Consider the following 21,547-nt stretch of genomic DNA (forward strand, 5'->3'; position numbering starts at 1 on the left):
TGTATATGAATATGTATATGAATAGATCACAGCATTTTATGTGTCATCTTCCCATTAGATCATGAATTTCTTGAGGGCAGGGATTGTTATGTCTTATGCTTTTCTTCTAATCTCTTGTTCTTAGCACAGTGCCTGTCACATAGTAGGCACTTAAATGTTTGCTGACTCTGATTTTTATTAACTTTGCTTAATCCCTGACATGAGGTAAAGAATGAAATGTACATTTTTATATCTAGTCAATTTATACCTTGGCTCTCCTTATTTGTCCCAAGGCTTTTGTTTTTCTCCCCTTAACCCCCCCCCAAATATAAGAAACAAAGAATGAATATGCTAACTAGGAAAAAAAAAGATTAAAAGGAATTAATGAGCAGAATGTAAAAGGGAAGATCTTTCATTATGGGAAACAAATGAGGCAAACTATTGTGAACAAGAGTGTGTTGTATGTAGGAATCAAAAAGCAGCGTTCAAATAAATATGCTTGCACTTCTGGAGCATTAAAATTTATTTGCAAAGTTATGGCACTGAAGTAAAAATTTGTAAATACATATAATGCAGTTTCTTGAATGAAGCCATGAAGAATCAGAAAAACTAGGCAAGGTTACCATATTTATTAAATGCCTCATGACTTGAAAATAACATTCTTTATTTGTGTTTTCTACTGACTCACAGTTATAGATGTGTGCCGGGTTCCATGATCATTTGTGTTTTTTCCTTACCATATTGAGTTTGGTCCTCAATTATTGAGACATGGGAAACAATAGAGTTCTGTTGAGTTAAAGAATTTAGCTCTGTTTTTTTTTTAATCCAATAAGTTATATTGGTTTCATGTTGTCTCCATGATCAAAATGAAATCAAAAGTCATGTTATATAGGGAAGTTGATGCCAGCCTTAAAAAAATCTGGCTTATTCCAACAAAGGCAGATGTTTTTCTATGGTCTGCATTGCACATTCTAAAGATGAAGACTATTCTGAATTTCTTTTTACTGAAAAGAGCAGAATGGAAGGACATAGAGATCTCAACACTTATAATATGTTGACGTACCCTGTAACTTGGAATGGGCAATGAAATTTTTTCCAAGAGTATTGAATATAGAGCTTGCTGACAATTCTTGGCAGTCCTTTAAAAGCATAGAAGCCATGCAATTTAGTATCTGGGAAACAAAAATAAGTATGGAATGGATGTAGGATGCTGACGTAGGCTTCTTTCAAAAACATTCTCTTTTCAGGATTTCAGCCTTTTTATCACTCTTTCTTCCCCTTGAGTCCTTAAGGTAGTTTTTCATTGGTTTGTATCTGGGAACAAACATTCTTGGTTACTGTCACCGCTGAAAATATAAACCAAGTCCATTTGAACTTAAACTCTGTTTAATTTTTGAATTAAAAAAATCACTTTTTAAAATTTGTTTAATTTTTGTCTTTGTGTCTTCTATGCCTGGCTTATAATTAAAGATTTTAACTTGTTGAACGTCACCTGTTCAATATCAAGTAGAGACTCAGCAATTTCTCCTTAGTCATAGATCCATCTAGTATGCATCATTCAGAAATGATGATGCTGAGCCAGGGCCCTGTGGGGCCAGCAAGAACCATCATCAAAGCATCTTTGGTTTTAATCTTCTTAATATGGTTTGATATATCTCCAGCATTCAACTGTATTTAAGCTGCCCAGACCCTTTGTAGGTCTTGTCAATTGAGATATTACAGCCTACTTTATCTCTCTACTTTTATTTTACCCTCCCCCTTTTAATGGTTGCCTTCTGCTTTTAATACTCTAAACAGTTATTTTGCCTTGGGCAAATGATTAAAGAGAGTCAGCCTAGGCCTTTCACCTTCCCATATGCTGTTCAGATGCCATTGGAATTAAATTCAAGCTGCCATCAGCACTAGGGGAAGAGGTGATAAAGGCAAAAGGACCTTTTTTTTATCTGTAATTATTATTGCAGTTTGACTTAGTGATAATACAGATGACTGTAGGGAAGATATGGCCTCAGAATAGATATGGAACTTTAATCTTTGATCTGGACCTAGTGCTGTCTACTAATGACCCCAGGTACCCAGCATATGCCCGATGAAGGGTAATGATGCAGGATTGGTTTTTGGAGATAAGTAGATGAGCTCTAATAGAGTGTCTTTATTGAGTTACAGATAAAAGGAAGAGATAAATAACTGCCTGTTTATTGAAGAGTTGGGTGTGTAGGAAAAGGACAACCCATGTTTGTAGGCCACTTGGGAATATCTCCTTGGCACCAAGGATATGTTCTGATTCAATTGGCAAATTGTCTCCTTAGCTAGATTCAGTGCAGTGGGAAGTCATTAGGGTTAACAAGAATGGTAGGGATGATGTGGTAAAAAGCCAAAAGATTTGGTATTGATATCTCCAGCCCTCATGAATTTTGAGATTGGTATCATGAAATTATGGCAGACGGGCTAGAGGCAATAGAATAGGGGTCTTGCCCTCCTTCTGCCACGTATAAGCTATGTGACATTGGCAAGTTATTTCAGTGTTTTTTTTTTAAATCTGCATTTCTCATTTCCAAACCTGAAGGTTAGACAGTGGGTGACTTTAAAAATTTTATTAAAATTTTTATTCATCACTTAGTCTCTGACCTATTTTAAACACTAATTTTAATCAATACTTATTTTTTATATCTCCCAAATTTCCTCTTGTATTTTTCCTCTTCTTTGTAGAGAGCCATTCTATAGAACAAAGATTTTTTTTTTTTTTAGTAAAAAGAGGAATAGAAAAAAAATCAGCAAAAAATTTGAAAAAAATCTGATACTGGTGCAATGTTCCATATCTGTCTCTCCCACCCTCCCACCTCTCGAAAAGGAATTGTAGCAGAATTGTAAATACTGTTTGTTAAACTTACACTAATAATGTTTAAAGCATTGGAAAGGTCTTTAGCAATCATCTATACTCCAGTCCAGACCAATAAGCATTAACACCTACAATGTATGAGGGTCTGTGTTAAGCCCTGGGTATATGATTAATAAAAAGAAAGATAGCCCTTGCTTTCAAGGAGCTTACAAGCTAATGGGGGAGAGAATACACTAAAGGAGGTAGGAGAGTGGGGAGGGATACCTGGTGATTACTAGTATATTAAATTGTTCAGTAGAATAGGCAACACAACAGGTGCAAATTGAAGGGAACTGAGAGTTCCATTTCTCCTATCTATAAAGGAAGGCATTGGGAGGAGTCTGGTATTCTAATCTCCAATCCATTGGATAGGAGGCTAAGGGAAATGATGTCAATCTGGGCTTGAGCATGGACTGCTGATAAGCTTATCCTGCCAGAGGCATCTTATTTTTGAAAACATCCTTTCTTCATTTTGCAAACAAGACAGCCAAGATTCAGAGAGGTTTAAAGAACTTGTCCCAAATTACACAAATGGTTTGTGGTGAAAATGGGGTTAAAATCTAGACCTTCCAAATTCATTGCTCCTTCTGTTTTGCTGCAATGCCTGTCTGTTAATTAGAGAAAAAGTAGCAGAATTTTAGAATTGATTAGTAAAAAGGAGATAATCAGTTTTCATTTTTTATTTGTGTAGGGGTTTTTCCTTCCTTAACATAATCAAGGCTGCATTTATTTCATTTTATGTCTTTCCTTTTCCCTCACTGGCCAAGATCATTTTGAATTTGTCTCTTTGACTAAGGAACAAGATGCTCCCATACAGATTATTCATTTAGCAAATTTACTAAATATCCTATTTTTCTCAGGCATTGGTCAAAATGTTGAATGTTAGCACTAGGGACACAAAAAGAGGTAAAAGTCTTTACTTTCCATGATCTCACAATCTGATGGGGAGAGAATAAGCAAGCTGATTTATACAAATAAGCTGTGTGAAGAATAAATCCGAAATATTTCAAAGAGAAAAGGCTCAAGGATTAAAAGGAGTTGGGAGAGGATTCCTGGAGCAGATGAGATTTGAAGGTAGCTAGAAAAGCCAGAAGGCAGAGATAAGGAGGGAGAATGTTGTAGATTTAGGATAAAGCCAGAGAACATGCCCAGAGTCTAGAGACTAAGTGTTTTATTTGAGAAACAGGTCCTTAATTCACTTAATAACAAGGGAAAATTCTTTGCTGCCCAGAAGTCTATCGTTCCAGACTTGAACCACATGATTTAGCTGCTTTCCTCATGGCCTGAGACCTCCTTCCCTGAATATCAATCATCCCTGGGACCTTCTCACCCTTTCTTTCTTAAGAAAGGATGAATGATTGAAAGACCTTTAACAAACACTTATTGATACCATGCACTATACTAAGTTCTGGAAAAAAGGAAGATAATAAGAAGTTGTCCCCCAGATGGGTGATCACATAATATACCAAAGATGGTCTTGGGATGCATGCAGGCAGGCTATTGTAGTTGTACTGGACCTTTCACCAATCAGGATCACTTGAGCTCAGAGAATATGCCAAAGTTGACACGTTGATGCAACCAGTTTCAAAGGGAAGTCTGGTAATCTCTGGCAGGATGGATAGTTGGTGAGATTATGAAGTCACCTATGCAATTTTTATCCATGTCATCTAAAAAGTGTCCTCTAAGATTTTCCCAACAATACACTAGGATGCCCTCTTTTAGATTTTTAACTGATTGACACATCTTAGTTCTTTTCTCATTTGGGACACTTATAAAGTGCTTTAAGTTTGCAAAGCTTCAATATATTTGATCCTCATCACAACTCTCTGAGATTGATGTAATTTTCATACCATTTTGAGGAAACTGGGTCTGAGAGAGATTGACTTTTCAAGGGTCATGCAAGTAATAAGTGTCTAAGGTAGGAGTTCATCTTGAAGGAGTCTTAGCTGTTACCCCAGCCCCAACAATGCACTCTTTTTTTCTATTTCTGTTTCTATCTTTGTCTCTCCCTTTTTCTATCTCTCTATTTCTCTCTATCTCTGTCTCCCTCTGGATCTTTCTTTGTCTTTCTCTTCTCATTATAGGAAAAAGGACTTTTGCCTTTTTCCATGTATATTTTAATCCAATCATTGAGATTGTCCAAATATATGTAAAATATTCTCTGAGATCATCCAATTTCCCTTCTCTTCCTAATTCTCCTCTTTTTCCTTCTCTACATAATTCCTTGCCTCATTCTGCTGAATTACTTGTCTCTTTCTTAAGGAAGAGAACCACAGTATGCATCACCCCTCACCCCAAGTAAATGCCCTAATAAATGTTGATGCTTAATTTGGATACATTTGAGTCTGAATTCCATGAGAGATGACCCCTCAACCCACACCCTCGTATTAATATTTTGGCGCCCAATATGGGGTAAAGTCTCTTGACCCACAAGTCATGAAAGTGAGGAGTCATTGAGAATGAATTCACAGACTCAAACCATCTCCAGGTCAAGAGTCAAAAGTTTTATAATGCTCAGCAGATGGGCAAAGTTCCTAATGAACTTGCATTTAATAAGGGAAGAAAAGGAATTTTTTATGAGAAAGACTCAGAGCAAGGTGCACTAATCTAATTGTATCAGAAAATCAACTGACAGTCATGATTGTTCTGTTTATATACAGTAACCTTGGCAGGTGACATTAAGCTATAAATGACATTTATAGCTTAACCTCCAGATTGTATAGATAATAGTGGGAGTCTCTACAGAGTTGGCTTTTTCCTCATTGGTGCCCATTCAGATACTGGGTTACTACCAGGGACCTGGTTTTTTGGTGGATCATATCTGCCATTTCTTACTAATCAATATAATTGTCTTCTTCATAATCTACTGACAGAGGTCATCTGGCATGGCCTTTCATTTACTTGTGACTTCTCTCATCTCTGGAGTCTCAAGGTTATGGCAACTCTTAAAGACCCCAATTCTATCTGTGCCCCTGAGAAATCTTTCTTTGTGGTGCTCATAACACCCTTAATAGCTCATCCTCCTCTCCTATAGTGAATAATTCTTTTGCCCTCCTTCCAATGGCTACCCCCTATAAATATCACAAGACTTCTATTCTGGACTGCTTATGTCCATCTTTGTCTGTCTATAATGTGTCCCATAAGTGTGCCACTGTGAGAAATACAATTTTTCTGACAGTTTTTGGGGAAGAGTGGCCCATACCTTGGTTATTGCTAACCTTGTCATTGCTAATCTTCCCAAAGCCTTGAAGGAGCTTACCTGAGACAGCTCCCAGTCCCCTTAAACACCTTCAAATGCCCCTTGACTCCTTGGCTAATGTGGTCCTCCTAGATAACTGTGTGTTTTGGACTAGCTCCTTGTCTCTAAAGGATGCTGTGACCAAAACTTCCTGTTGTGTTTATATCAATACCTCTAGTCAAGTAGAACAATGGAAGACCAGTTGGATGAACGACCTTCAGCAGCAGCTACTTTCAAAGAGCCCAGGGACAAGTTCTTTTTTTTTTTTTTTTTTTCCTTCTATTCCTCTACTGGCACCTCTCCTTAATGTTATTCTGCTTTTGATATTTGAGACCAGTCCCCCCTCTTCATGACAGGATTTTTAGGCAGGTCCAAATCCATGTCCCTTATCCTGAACAGTAATGGGAGATGAACTCTACATAGCCTAGCCCCAAAACAATTAGGGTCCAGTTCTTTGAGTGGGCAGTGATGGAATTTTAGCTATTGCCCGAATCCCAATAAGCTTTTCAACTTTCTCCTAGGTCTCTTTTGAACAAAAAAAGCCTTTTATGTTTTTTCATGCATATCTTAATCTAATCATAGGGACTTTTTCCAGGTATACCTTATCTGACATTGTCTAAACTTATTCAAAATCTTTGAGGTCATTTGATTTTCCTGCTCTGCCCAATTCCTGTTTTTTTTTTGTTTGTTTGTTTGTTTTGTTTTGTTTTGTTTTTTTCCTTCTTACTTTCTCTTCTCTAGACAATTGCCCACAGGGTGTGTCATCCCTTACCCCAAGTAAATGCCCAAATAAATGTGCTTGCTTGACTTGTATTTAGTTTAAACCTGAAATCTTTTAGACAACATAACCTACTCCTTGGTATCCCTAATTTTGGGGTACCCCAACAACCTTAGCCTAGAACAATTTTTATTGTTCTACCTAACTACTGGAGTTTCCTGTTTTGGCCACCACTTTACTCTGTTGACTGTTAGAGCCTGCATTTCACTAAAGCTCCCAGGAGCCTTTTCCACTTGAATCCTCTGCTTTCTTCTCCCCTTCCTGTGCAAGGACAACTTCCTTCCAATTATCAAAATATTTACTTTTAGGATCTTTCATCCTTGTGGGTGTTCCCTTATAAACTGTTACTTCTACTTAGCCTCTCAGGAATATCCTTTATGAATTGTGACAAAAAATTTCATTCCTCTATAGCCAGTGGGGAAAGGCCTTTCTAAATGTAGCTTGGTTCATACTTTTCTTCAATTGCCATACAGTCATTTAGTCTTTATTCAGTCTTTTAAAGCTTTAGTTTTCCCTGGTTTCTTTACTCAGTTCTGCTCTCCTGGGGTGGTTGGGTAGGGGGAGAAAGGCCTTCTATATCAACATTGTGACTATATTTCTTTTCTGTGTAATGTATTTATGCACAGGTGTTTCAAAGAGCTTTTCAGTAATTTTTGAATTGATTTGTATGGCAGGGATTTGTAGCTCCTAATATAGGGAAAAGATTTTTTTTTTTTTTTAAATATCTTTATGAAACTTCTTCTTCATTGGAAGAACTATTGGGATGACCCGAGATTTGGACAATCTCAGAAGGTTTGCTGGGAAAAATCCCTATGATTAGATTAAGGGATGCATGGGAAAAAATAAAAGGCCCTTTTGTCCTAATGAGATCTATGAAAAAGAGAAAGTGACAGAATTATTGGAGTTGGGGTAGCAGCTAAGATTCCATCTTTGCTCCCTTAAAGATCTATGTCTTCCATGCTATGATAAGACTTTGAAGAATGACTTTGAAGAATTCTGTTAGTGGAGACTAGCCCCACCCATCTATGTGTTTGGCAGTTTTAGAATAAATGATTAACGAACACATACATTGTGACATCCCAGTGACTAATTATGATAACTTGGGCATTCATGAGAGGTATTGGCGTAACTGGTTCACTTAAGCAGAGCAGTAAACTGTTTTCTCTATATTATTCTGATTAAAAACAAAACAAAACAAAACAAAACAAAAAGCAGTTCTTTAAGCTAGGAAGACATGAAGGTTTTTTCCAACTGATAGTCTTTCATTTGGTATTTTGTTAACCAGGCGATTCATGCTTTGTGCTGATAAGAGCTGGGTTATTCTCATTCATGCTCGGCTGCTAATGGTGTAGCCACTTAAAAATAAGTATATTATTTGGCTTAATATAGTGTGTGTGTGTGTGTGTGTGTGTGTGTGTGTGTGTGTGTGTGTTTTAAACCCAGTGATAGGAATGGCCAGCTCTTTGAAAGCACATGTTGAAGTAAAGATAATGTACATGGAGAAATGGGCTGAGATTTGAGGTTCCTGGATTTGAATCCCAGCTCCACTTTTTACCAGCTAGCTGTGTGGCTGAGGATAAGTCTATAATACACACACTGAATTTGGCAGATACTTACTAAGTACCTGATAGAGCTAATAGCTTCTCTAAGTTTCCTTCTTGTGAAATGAGGGAGCTAGGGGAATGGATATGGACAGAGCAGGACTGGGGTGTAGGAAAGCCTGGTATTGAAAGCCTGATATCAAGTCCTGCTTTTGATATTTAGATGGAATTGTGTCCTTATGTACATCATTTTATGTGTCACATTGGTGCCCTGGGTAATTTACCAGAGCCACAGTGCAAAGAACGTACTAATCCACATTGGTAGAAGGGATTCTTTAAGTGGACCTCCCTACACTAATTAAAATCACAGGCTTGGGTATTCTTGTTGCTATTTTTAACAAAAGCAACAATAATAATACTTGAACACCATTTGTTTTTATTGATTTCTTCTGTTTTGATAGCAGTCGTTTCTGGTTACACTATATATCATCCCCACCATGCACTCTCCATTATGACAAAGGAACACAAACAAGGACAACTAACTCAGTGACATCTAAAAATATATGTAGCATTCTGAATCCATAGTTTGGCTGTGCTCAGCAAAAACAAGAAAGAATTTTAATTAAAAATGTTTTGTTGTTGCCTTGTGTTTTTTCTACCATAAAATCCCAACTCCAATAGACTCTCTAATTTTTGTTCAATAAATCCAATATTCTCTCCCAATTCTTCTCTCCTCAAATATAATATTCTTCCTTGTTACTAACACAGTGACCCAGTTGATAGTTTTTTTGGAGGCAGTATTTTGTAAATGTAAATTGTTATAGAGTTTAAAATATTGAAATTCTCAGGAAACCCTCAAAATCCATATTCGCAATATATGTTCATCTTACTTATAGGTCTTCATAATTTGTATTTTTGACTTATCCAGGTTGTTTGTGGCATAGTGATATATCAGGGAGCAGAAATAGAAGCCTGGTCCAGGTGGGGGCTGAGCCAAGAATAAGAGGTGCTAGGGTGAGAATGTATTAGAGATAACTGGTATGGGAGTGGGCAATAGAAGTATTCAGGTCATGAAGACTAACCAAACAGGTAATGTAATAAGGTGAAGAAGTCTTTATTATTGTTGTTGTTTAGTTGTTTTGGTCATATCCAATTCTTTGTAACCCTGTTTGAGATTCTCTTGGCAGAGATACTGAACTGATTTGCCATTTCCTTCTCCAGATCATTTTGTAGATGAGAAAACTGAGGTAAACAGGATAAAGTTGCTTTCCCAGGGTCATGTAGATACTAAAGTATCTGAGGCCAGATTTGAACTCAGCAAAATGAATTTTCCTGATTCTAGATCTCTCCAGCCATTGACATACCCCAAATTAGGGATGGGGCCTCTAAGATTTCATTGATATGACATACTCTCAGTTGATAAAATCTCTGACATTGTAGGCTGGCACCTTCAAAAAAACTTAGAATCTTAGATAGATACCCATTAGGTCATCCAGCCAGCATGTGTCAAGAGTCAGCACTTGTACCCACCTTCCTAGCACCACAGTGCCTCAAATTAGAATTGTTAAAAGAGTTTTAGAAAAGTTGCAAAAATGCTGTAAAAGATATATTCTAGTAATAATAGCTATCCTTTTTATACTTACTGAATCCCAGACACTGTGCTAAGCCTATTATCTCATCTGATTTTCATAACTCTCGGAAGGTAGGTGCTATTATTATCTTCATTTACATATGAGGAAATGAAGGCAAACAGGTTCAGTGCCTTATTCAGTTACTTCCAGGCTTGTCTGAAGCCAAGATCTGAATTCAGATTTTTTTTTTCTCTCTCTCTCTCTTTTTTTTTTTTTTCTTTTTTTCTGAGGCTGGGGTTCAATGACTTGCCCAGGGTCACACAGCTCGGAAGTGTTAAGTGTCTGAGACCAGATTTGAACTCGGGTCCTCCTGAATTCAAGGCTGGTGTTCTATCTACTGTGCCACCTAGCTGCCCCCAAATTCAGATTTTTCTGACTCCAAATTAAATATTCTATCCACTGTGCCACTTAGTTGCCCCGAATCTAGCTGTTTTAGATATTCTTGTCAAACATACTAGCTTAGCTTTTTTGATGGAGGAAAAAGGCTGCTTCCAGAACTAGTCTCTATTGGACATAACAGTAGCCACATTGCTACTGCAGAAAAACTGCTAACCCTCTCCAGAAATAGCAACCAATCAAAGGAAGCTGCTGTTTTTGTGGTCTGTTCTGGGTAACTCAGATAAAATATTAGAATCTCATCTCATAGATGAAAAAAGTTGGTAAGTTGGTAAGGGTCTCTGACTTGGATAATCAGAGGAATAGGAGGAAAGAGAGCCTTAATTTCCCTATTCTATAAAATGAGGGAATCAGACAAGCTAAGATTTAAGGTCTTGTCCAGGTTTAGCTTTAGTGGTCTTAGTTTTAAAGAGATCTTTAATTTTCATTAGCTTAGAAATTCCTTTCAGTGGCCTTAATTGCAGTCATTCCATGTCTATTCCTTCCATGTAGTTACTTCCCTGAACTTCCTTTACTCAAACATATTCTCCCATAAGTTTGCCACTAAAAGCCTTTCCTCATTATTCTTAGCGTCTTATAGAAGAGCTGCCTGGTTGTCTACCTGTCATATTTCATTCTCACCAAATGATCAGCCTATCTATTTTTCCTATCATATAATTCCTTGAAGAAATCACCTACCCTTTCCTCAAGCTACAATTTATCAGTTGTCAAAAAAAAATAAATAGATAACCCAAAGTTCCCCAATTGCATGAAAACTCTTCCTCTTTCTATTGTTCTGGTCCCATCTCCTTTTCCCAAGGAATCATCGAGGTTTGGGCCTATCTTCCTATTATATATATTTATGTATATATGTACTGATAATTCCCAATATATACCTCAAGCATTATCACACTCTCTTTATCTCTCTCTCTCTCTCTCTCTCTCTCTCTCTCTCTCTCTCTCCCTCTCTCTCCACAAATACACACACAAACACACACTCACTCTCACACACACGTACTGATAATTCTCAATATATACTTCAACCATTAACCTCTCAAGTTTTAGCCCTTCTTCTCCAGTTGTCTACAAGAATTGTTCACCTTGAGGTGTTGAAGAAACATGGCTGTAAATATGTGTAAAACTAGTAACTCTAGATCTAGTCCTTCTGATTTTGCCATTTCTTTCAGTAATAGCGTCATTAGCTCAGACCTGTCTCCCTCACTTGCTTCTAGTCAGGTGATCTATTGTAGCAACATCTCATATCAGTGTGCTTAATCAGAATGCCACGGCCAACGCTATAGTGTGAGCCTTCGTTACCACATATCTAAATATTACTGCAACCTCCTGCAGGTCTTTTCTACCTCCATTCATTTCCCATCCATTCTTCATACTGTTGTCAGAACAGAATAATTTTCTTTAAAGAAAGAGTTGTTAATGTCACTATTTTAAAAGCATCAGGAATTCCATTTTGGCAAGTCCTTTCCCTGGCATTCAAGGTCCTTTACCATCCAGTTTCACCCTCTTTCCAATATTTTCTCATCACTTCCCTTCAGGAGTTCTGTCTCAGAGCCAAGCTTGAGATGTGATCTGCACCCTTCCATGTCTGTGTCCATCTATGCATTTTCTTGTCCCAGAAATCTTTTCCTTTTTTTTCTTTATATATTTAATTCCTACCCAGTCTATTAAGTAAGGTCTTCTCAGATTTCAACCATTACCATTAGTAATATTTTTCCTCCAGATTTATATAGCAATTTTTAAAAATTTCTCTAATTCATCTATGGGGCTGCTATGTGGTGCAATGGAGTCAGGAAGACAAATTTTCCTGAGTTCAAATCTGATCTCAGATACTTACTAGTTTTGTGACCCTGGGCAAGTCATTTAGTCCTGTTTCCCTTAGTTTCTATATCTGTAAAATGAGTTAGACAAGTAAAAGGCAAACCATTTCTATATCTTTGTGAAGAAAATCCTAATTGGGGTCATGAAAAGTTGTATATAACTGATACAACTCAACAATCATGCATTTATATAATATCACATATTTTATGCTCCTTTGTTTATCTACTCAGAAGATTGTAGACCTCCTGAGGGTATAAATAGTGGCAACTTTCTCAGGGACTCCACAGTAGTCAGTGGGGGAAAGAGAGCAAGGGATCTGGAGGATGTGTGTGCGTGGAGAACTAGTGTGGAAACTATAATTTAATGTCTTAAAGAATTGCCTTGTACAGTAAGGAATTAAGTGACTTGTTCTATGGTCACAAAATCCATATGTGTCTGGACTAAGTGTTGAAATCTGGCTTTTTAACTCTAAAGCCAGTTCCATATGTCCACTTCAATGCTCTACGTTTACAGTGCTAGGTATATAAGTTTGTTGAACTTTGTTGAACTTCAGTGAGAGACCTTCTGCAGAATTTTTTTTTTTCCTGTGAGGTAATTTGGGTTAAGTGACTTGCCCAGTGACACAGCTAGTATGTGTTAAGTTTCTGAGATCATATTTGAACTCATGTCCTCCTGATTCCAGGACCTGTGGTCTGTCCACTGCACCATTTAGCTGTTCCCATACAGATGACTTCTTTATCTTTTGTATCATTACATTGTGTCATTAGCTTTTGTATTGTCAGAAGAGGATACAATGGTTAGAACTCCAGGCCTGGAACCAGGAAGACTTGAATTCAAGTCTTGAATTCAAATGTAGCTTCAAATATGTAACTGTGTGACCCTCAGAAAGTTGTTTTTCCTATTTACTACACTACACTTTCTTCAATTATAAAGCACCCACCTCCCAGGGTTGTTGTGAGGATCAAATGCAATAATAATTATAAAATGTCTGGCATAGTACCTGGCACAGAGCAGGCAGTTTATAAATGTTAGCTGTTATTGTTATTATTATTCTGTACCTTGGACAGTACCTGGGGCTTCCCAGATAGGTACTTAGAATTAAAAAAAAAAAAATTACAACAACATTCTATTTTTTTGTTGGCCAGTGGAGATGTCCAGAAAGCAGCCAACCGTGGTCATTCACATGTTATTGGTTGATCTGTGGGGTTGGAATTTGGGGGCTGTGAAGAGAAAGCTGAGTCATTCTGAATGCAGAGGGCAATTGTGTTTCCTCCTTTGGACAAATGCCAGGTGAATACAGTGACACCAGGGGAGAAGGAGAACATGCGCATTAAATTCAATTTATATTGAGTCCTGAAAATAACATTTCCAAGCTGTTGGCTTATTCTGGTTTCTGTTGTTCTGTAAGACAATAGAATCAGGGTCTTCAGAACGTACATTAAATGTTATGGAAAGGTCATCAGTCTGTTGGGCTGTTAGTTAATGCCATGTTTTTTTCCCTTGAAGATGATATTGCTGTTCTCACCAAGTTCAAGTTCACAAATCCAGAAGGTATTGTATTGAGCAGAAAAAAAAAAAGAAACATTTCTTGTTCACTACACCGTTAACTGTTTGTATTGTGCCTTGCTTTGTGTTATCACTACAGCCTTCTTCCTTTTCCTAGACATGGTAAACCAACTTCAGTCATTCCTTTGGAACCCAGATGGGAGAAAATCCATGCATACATTCATTCACCAAGCTTTTATTTTGGGCTTATGATATGCGTAACAATACATCAGACACTGGGGGATCTGGAGAAGAGAGGCAGGAAAGCTATCTTGCATTTAAAAGTTTTGAAATGTTGGAGGAAGAGAAAACAATCACTTTGAATGCTGATGACTAATAATTTTAAATGAATCAGTTTTCTTTTAGTTTAATTATTTTAAATGAACATAATTGATTTGATTTATTCAGCAGTTGGTTTATAATATTGAGTTGTAGGCAAGAAGAGCTTTGGTCAAATCTACCTTTAGAGATTTACTAGTTGTGTGATTCTACATAAGTCACTTGAATTGCCCTTAGTTTTGCCATCTGTAAAATGGGGATAATAACAGCACCTTTCTCATAGCATTACTCTGAGGATCAAATGAGATAATATTTATAAAAAGCTCTTAACATGGTGCTTGGCACATAGTAGGTGCTATATAAATGTTTATTCCCTTCTCTTATTCTTCAAGTTTTCATAAAAGGAGACATCTGATATATTCTTCTCTGTGTAGAAAAAGGAAATTATTTTCATGGAAGATGAATTTCCTGCATAGAAGGGGGGAATTCTCTTATGTATAGAGAACAGATTGGGGACAACTATTGGCCCCATCATTAAAAGATGCAGATTTGATATAATATAATAGGAAGAGACCTGACTTAGAGGCAGAGATTCTATTGGAATCTTGGCTCTCACACTATTTATGTCACCTTTGAGGAGTTGCTTAATCCCTCAGGGCCTCAATTTCTTCATCTGTAAATTTAAAGAGATTGGTCTAAATGATCTCCACTGTTATTTGTCGGGCAGAGGAGGGCATGCTGTTGCCCTTTTCAATCCAGTGTAGATTCCCACCCACACATCCTAGGCTTAGCGATTGGTACAAGGCACCAAGGCCAGTAGAAGCCCAGCCTTGTGGTTGGGGTTGGGAAAGGAAGAAGGCTGACAAAGCAAGAGAAAAATGAGTCTTGTGCCGCACCCTGCACGCTCCTTTGTTGTCTGGTGGCATGTTCTTTGTGTTAGGGATGTGCTGTACACACAGTAGCTTTCGTGTTTCCTACTTTTCAAATGTTGCTACTATAGATGAAGACAGAAGATCTAATGGATGGGCAGCATCATTGGTGGTGAGGGATAATGTGGCTGATTGGAAAGAACACTGAATTTGTAGCCTGAGGACCTGGGTTCTAATTTCATCTCTGCCCACTTATTGCCTACTGTATGTCCTCAAAGAAGTTACTATAACTCCTCCATGCTGAAATTACCCAGTGTGTGAAATGAGGGAAAATAAAATTACCTGTATGTCCTGAGGCAAGTCACTGCAACTCCTCATGCTGTGTGAAATGAGGGAAAATAATTAGGACTAACAGCTCTTAGGACCCTCTCTCTCTAAAGACACCCCAAAGTTTCTGAATCAGCAAAGTATATATAGAAATAAAATTGTCACTTAGAAGATGGCAGAAATGCCAATTAAGAAGCTGGTCTGTGAAAGTATACAGTGATTGGGTATGTGGTATCAGCTTTTTCACATGTTCCATTTTCAGGCAAAGATGCTGAGACAAGTGGAGTGACTTGCCAATTGTAACTCGGTTAATCAATGAATTAGAATTTAAACCCATGCTTTTTGAGTCCAAGTAATCATCTGTGTTTTTCCAGTATCATGTTGCCTCTTACATCTATGTCCCGCTCTCCCCTACTGCTCCCTAAGGATATTTTCCTTATGTATTTTTATTCACTTATTATGATTCTTAATGAGATTTCATATGCCCTTTTGATGTGAAGATTCATCTCCATATTTTTCCAAGTAGCAATCAGGATAGAATAGAGCGTCAATTCTCTAATAAAATTTTTTTCCTAATATTGGTGAGTCCCATAAATTGCCCACTTTAGCCCCAGGTATTTTTCTCATATCTATCCCAGAGATGTCAATATTACAGTAATACAACTCGAAATTGTATAGGACTAAATTCCATGAATGTTCTGACTGTAATCAGCCAAATGTAATTTCCAGCCAACAAGTCAAGGGGCTAGTGAATGACAATATGAGCTGTCCATGGGCATCCTTTGAGTGGCAATCCCAATTGATGTTTTACAGCTGTGAATTCTCTAGAAATGTGATTTCTGATGGGTGTAGAGATCAGTGTTCCTCCAAGAATGAGGTTACTGCCAGCTTAAAGAATAAGAGGAGGTGAACGATTTGCAGTCTTGTATTGTGATTACAAAAAAACCATTTTGTAAATGTTCTTTGTTGTTGTTGGTTTTGAAAATTCTTTTTACCCACCCAGCTCTATGTTGAGTGTGGGCATTTAATTCTGCTATTGTTTCTTCCTTCCTTCCATGCTCCAAGCTTGACCATCAAAATTCTTGCCTGTTCCTCATGTTGTGACTATGCATTAAGCTCCTTCAGAGTAATGGGACAATTTCTCATGGAATTTTGCTCCTCTTTCCTCTAGGAGAAGAATCCAATGGACCTCTGTATGAAATGAACTCCAGTACAGCATCTGAACTCCCAGGAAGCTCAGAGGTATGCTTTGAATCAGTCGTTTCTCCTCCTAAACTTCAGGACAGAAGATGGATAAAGGGAAAGTTTTTTTTTTTTTTTTTTTTGAGATAAAGGAAATTTACTTTTTGGAGGTGGAGAGGACTTTTGATCCCAGCCATATGTTCAGTTTAAATTATTCTTGTTTTCTCCCAAGCACATTCATCTTGTGTAATAAATAAAAGAGTGTGTTTTGTGCAGTTTCTAATATTTCATCTTTCCAGGGGCTGTGGCAATGCAAACAAATTAGGAAATGTATTATGTATTTTTTGAATTTGTTTCAAGGCTTCTCATGAAGCAAACCTAGCCACACTGACTTGACATAGAAGAGGCCAGTCCCAGAATGAAACTTTCCTGGCTGCTTTGCATTCATATTATCGGCCTTGATAAGAAAAGACCCGGTTTTAATTTGTTTATTTATTTTTGTCATAGAAATTTTAAATTGGACAACACACGAATGTGGTTTATGAAAACAAAACAATTTGAATATACATATTCTCTTTACTATCTGCTACAAATGTAGCTGCTCAAGAGGACAAAGAAGATCAATGATTTGTTTAACAAAGTATATTGAACACTTCCTTCTTTATTTATTCAGGACATACACAGCATTAATATAATGACTGGAGGGAGAGGTACAGACTCTTTTGAGTCTTTGCTTCTTGGCCTGTCCTGAGCAGTGCAGTCCAAAAAATAGAAATAAGATAAATTGATAGACAGATATAATTTTTTAATAATAGCTTTTTATTTTCAAATACATGCAAAGATAGTTTTAAACATTCACCCTCGTAAAACCTTGTGTTGCAATTTTTTTTCTCTCTTCCTCCTGTCTCCTCCCCTAAACAGCAAGTAATCCAATATAGGTTAAATATGTTCAATTCTTCTAAACATATTCTCATACTTATCATGCTGCACAAGAAAATCAGTATATTGGGTTCTTAATAATTTTATGTAATGGACTATTTTGGCAGACAGGTGAAACCTATGAGTCCATTCTTAGAATGATGTTTTTAACTGGATAAAATAAATGGAATAAAATACATAGGACTCAAATATAATTATCAAACTTCCTTTAAAAAGTTCATGAGCCCCAGGGTAAGACTCTCCGCTTTAGAACACAAATGTCCAGTGAAGAAGTCATGAGTGAAGATGCATTGTCAGTATATTTATACCCGAAGAACGTTGTTGTCAAAATGTCATTTGGCCAACAATTACAATAGGAGGTGACGTGTGGTCTTTGGTTCCAGGAACTCTTCATTTGGTTCTGAATGTTCATGTTTTAAGATATACACCACTGGTCAGAGACTCTCTTGAGTTCTCTGTTAGCAATGGGATTTCTGAATGTTTAATGGACAAATTATTAAATGTTAAGACTAAATGTAGGCAAAATGAGGTAGAAGGTTCAAAAAATTGTCTCAATCGAAACAATGAAGTTATGACTTTCAAAAAATATTGAGATTTGAGGGATAGACAGAATCAAGATGGTATTGAGTCTTGAAAGAGGGCTTGATTCAGTCAGGTCTACATAGCAAGCTAAGTTGATAATTTCTTGTCTCTCTTCTGTAGCTTTCTTGAATAGATACTGATAGAACCACAATTCAAAATATACACTTTAATGATAATTAATTTTTCACTTTGTACATATATATTTTAATGTATTTAACTATTTAAAATTAAAACTTTTGGCTATAAGCAAAAGGAAATGTGTACATATTTTCTCATAAAGAAACTCTTAATGGATAAATTTCTTCTGTGCATTGACATTCTCTCTCTTAAAGAGTAGAAATAGAATAGTATCTTCAATATGAGACAGTTTCTTTTTAAATGAATCAAGTGGAAATTGAAGCTTCTTCTGTATGGCTTTTCAGCCTCTCTAATGTTCTATAAGCCCCAAGGGTGGGTATACAGTTGTACATGTGAGGTATAGTCCCATGTTCCCTTGTATTGTCTCTGTAGCAGAAGATGCAGTCTACTAGGATAAGTCTGATTCTTGGGATTGTCAAAAAAAATTCATTTCTTCTTTGGAATGCTGTTTACTATCCTCTGGTCAGCCATAAAGTCCTTATTTAAAACAGGAGATCCAGGACTATGCCCTGCCAAGTAGCAATGCCAGGAAAGCTGAATGTGATGTGGCAAGATCCTTTTGTTTTTTTTCTTAAAGAAATAAGAAAGAATTCTCTAGATCACTTGCTTCCATACCACTTCACTGGATAAAGTACATTAGTTTTCATTCAGATTAAGTCTAATATCTGTTTCATTGGTAGAAGTAAATCCAAGGCCTATTAAAGAATAACCTCATAGATAGAAATTCTAACATTAGCATGCATTTCTGTTTAGATCCACAGCCTGAAGTATGTTTGCAATTAATTAAATTGTACATGATATCATAGAATATGAATGAAGACTTTTAGTCTCCCTATTACAAAAGGGGCTTATTTCTCATGCTTCAAAACTTTGAGACACTCATGAGGATGCATTTCCAGTGTTCTCTATGATATACGAGACCATTCTGTGCTTGGCAGCCATTTCTTACTAATGATGGTTTTATAAAATGGAATGCCAGCCTGAGATCTACCTTAGAGCCCCAAAGATCCCAGGAATGTATTAAAGAAGCTCACTGGAAAGTAGTATAGGTTTATAATCAATTTTGGAATCTTTGTAATATGGATAGGACATAGAAAGTCCCACTTCAAAGAATGCCATCCCTTGGAATAACATCCATTTGCCACTTGCTTAAATGGCAATTATAGTTGAAGATGTTGTTTCCTCCTCCCTCCCTCACCTCAGACACTGTAAGTACAACTTTATGGAATTCTCAGAAATTTTCCAAATAATTTTTGGAAGTTTAGTGAAGAAAATTGTGTTAGTGTTTTCCTTAATTAGAGTAGCCTTAAATGAGTTTCACAAGTAAAATTACTTTTCAGTTTCTGACTACTCAGATCAATTACCTGCCCCTTCCTGCTTTATATTTTCTTGGAAAACATCATGCTGTTTTATGCAAAGGATTGTGGGAAAGGTGGAATTATAGAGTTGCTTGGAATAACGCTATCTTCCTCTGACTAATGAAGGACAAGCATAAGTCTTGGAAGTTCTTACCAGTAGGAATGCATGAGTTGTAAAAATGCAGAGGAAAGATCATAGAATGAAAAAGTACTGCAGAAATACACTTTTATCAGAGATTATAAGAAGCAGCTCTTAGAAATGCACCTTTCATCGAAGATTATAAGAAGCAGCTCTCAGAGAGATGATGATAAAGTGCTCTGCTACTGCCATCCATGAAAAAAAAAAAATGAGATGACCTAATTTTTCACAAACTTGTTTGTAGCTTAGAAAACAGTTTTCTTTTCCAAAGTGAGAAATTTTAAAGTGGCTGTGAGCATAATATCCTCCCTTTGAAATAATTTTAACCAAATTTTCTGAGGATGACCTCTCAAATAGCTTTTGCATTTATTCATCAGGTTCATAGAGAAATGCAGCTAGACAGATTTGCTCCTGACCTTTAAACACAGATGTGCTAAATTGCCTTGTGTATTTGCATGATCAGGACTCTCGGTGGTGTAGGATGGCGTGACTTAGACATGCCATAACCTTGTTTGATGTCCAATACATTTGGATTCATTAATGCAGATATATTATGGAATGTCAGTGGAGGGTGTAGAAATTGTAAAAGATTTTAAAAAGCATATTCGGTGAAAAGTAAGCCTCCTCACAGCTCGATTATATTCTGTGCCAGACCACTGATGCATCTACAACCCTTGTCTCTCATCCCTGCTTATATATTCCCTAGGAGACCCTAAATAACTTTGCTAGTTTTGACATGATTATCTTGGGGAAAGGGATGAAGGTATGAAGAATGAATATTGCTATATTTTCTTAATAATTATTTTGCAGATCACCTCCCCTCTCCCTTTTCAGTATTGGTAATTTCTCCTTGTACCATAATTTACTGAATTCCTGCTGGAAACTCAGCTTAGCTTACACCTCACTGCATTTATTATCTTCCTGAGGGGTGTTTTGACAACTTTGCATAGTAATTGGTCTGCCCATAGCACCATTCATGTGTCAGTTTCAAAACCGGCTCTGCCCTGGGATCAGCTTAATCATATAAAGAAACTTTTCAGAGGTAAAAAGCAAGTTTGCACGTTTGGCTAGAGCTCACCTTTTCCCACCTTGACTACTTGTTTTTATTTTAGCACCATGTTATGTACACCTCCTAATAGAAACCACCCAAAGCTACTTGCATGAGCTTTGAGTGCTCCATATGATGTGCATGCTGGAAGCACCTATACATATTTAGACCACAACTCCTGTCTTTCCCATACACTGGAAGAGGCTTCAAGTATTTTTCACTCTCTAAATTGGCATTGAGTGAGTGTGTGTGTATGTGTAGACATACGCACACATAAATACACAGTTCTAAAGATACACACTTATTCTTTGTAATGTTAAAAAAATAGATTTTGAGAAATCAATTAAAGTCTCTTTCAGGGTATTCAACTTAATCATTTCATGTAGGCTTGTTGGAAACACAGATGATGAAGCAGTTAATTCTTTTTTTTCCCTAAAGGTACTAGCTTAAAGTGTTGTAGAAAAAAACAAAAAGCTCTGTCCCCACCCATGAGCTTCTTTGTTTCTTTCTATGTATCTTATGATATTTTTGTTGTTAAAATAAAGCTTCCCACTGCCTTTGCATCATCACTAACAGCATATATCTCTCCCATGATGCTACTGGCAGGGTCTAAGCAGCACTGAGACTACCTTGCTCATCTCTGATCATCAAGGGGTAAGCAACTACCAGCAGTCATACCTCCATGCATGGATATGAATGTGGTGTCTTCTCTAGTGGCTGGTGACAATCTCTTGTCCACTTCACAAATATTTTCCAGTTCCTCCTTTGTGATATTCGGGTGTGTATTAAATCATCAGAAAGAGTTCCTTTGTTTAAGGGAATGAATCTCATAGGATTCAGTGAATTTAAATTTGAATCTTTGCCTGACTCAGCTGTGGTCCATTTGAT

At 37.0% G+C, this 21,547-nt stretch overlaps 1 protein-coding gene across 9 annotated transcripts in view; it reads left to right on the forward strand.

Moving 5' to 3' along the window:
* The window catches only part of ANO5 (anoctamin 5), a 139,046-nt gene that overhangs the window by 40,419 nt on the left and 77,080 nt on the right, over window positions 1-21,547 (forward strand). For 3 of the 9 annotated variants that reach the window (XM_074274875.1, XM_074274876.1, XM_074274878.1), the window contains exon 2: window positions 16,445-16,515. In XM_074274875.1, coding sequence (XP_074130976.1) covers window positions 16,445-16,515 — 71 coding nt within the window. Of the gene's footprint in view, window positions 1-13,759; window positions 13,805-16,444; window positions 16,516-21,265; window positions 21,314-21,547 lie in introns of all 9 variants that reach the window. The other 6 variants (XM_074274870.1, XM_074274871.1, XM_074274872.1 and 3 more) reach the window with 3 other exon arrangements.

The sequence above is a fragment of the Sminthopsis crassicaudata genome, chromosome 6, assembly GCF_048593235.1.
Source record: "Sminthopsis crassicaudata isolate SCR6 chromosome 6, ASM4859323v1, whole genome shotgun sequence".
Lineage (NCBI taxonomy): Eukaryota > Metazoa > Chordata > Mammalia > Dasyuromorphia > Dasyuridae > Sminthopsis > Sminthopsis crassicaudata.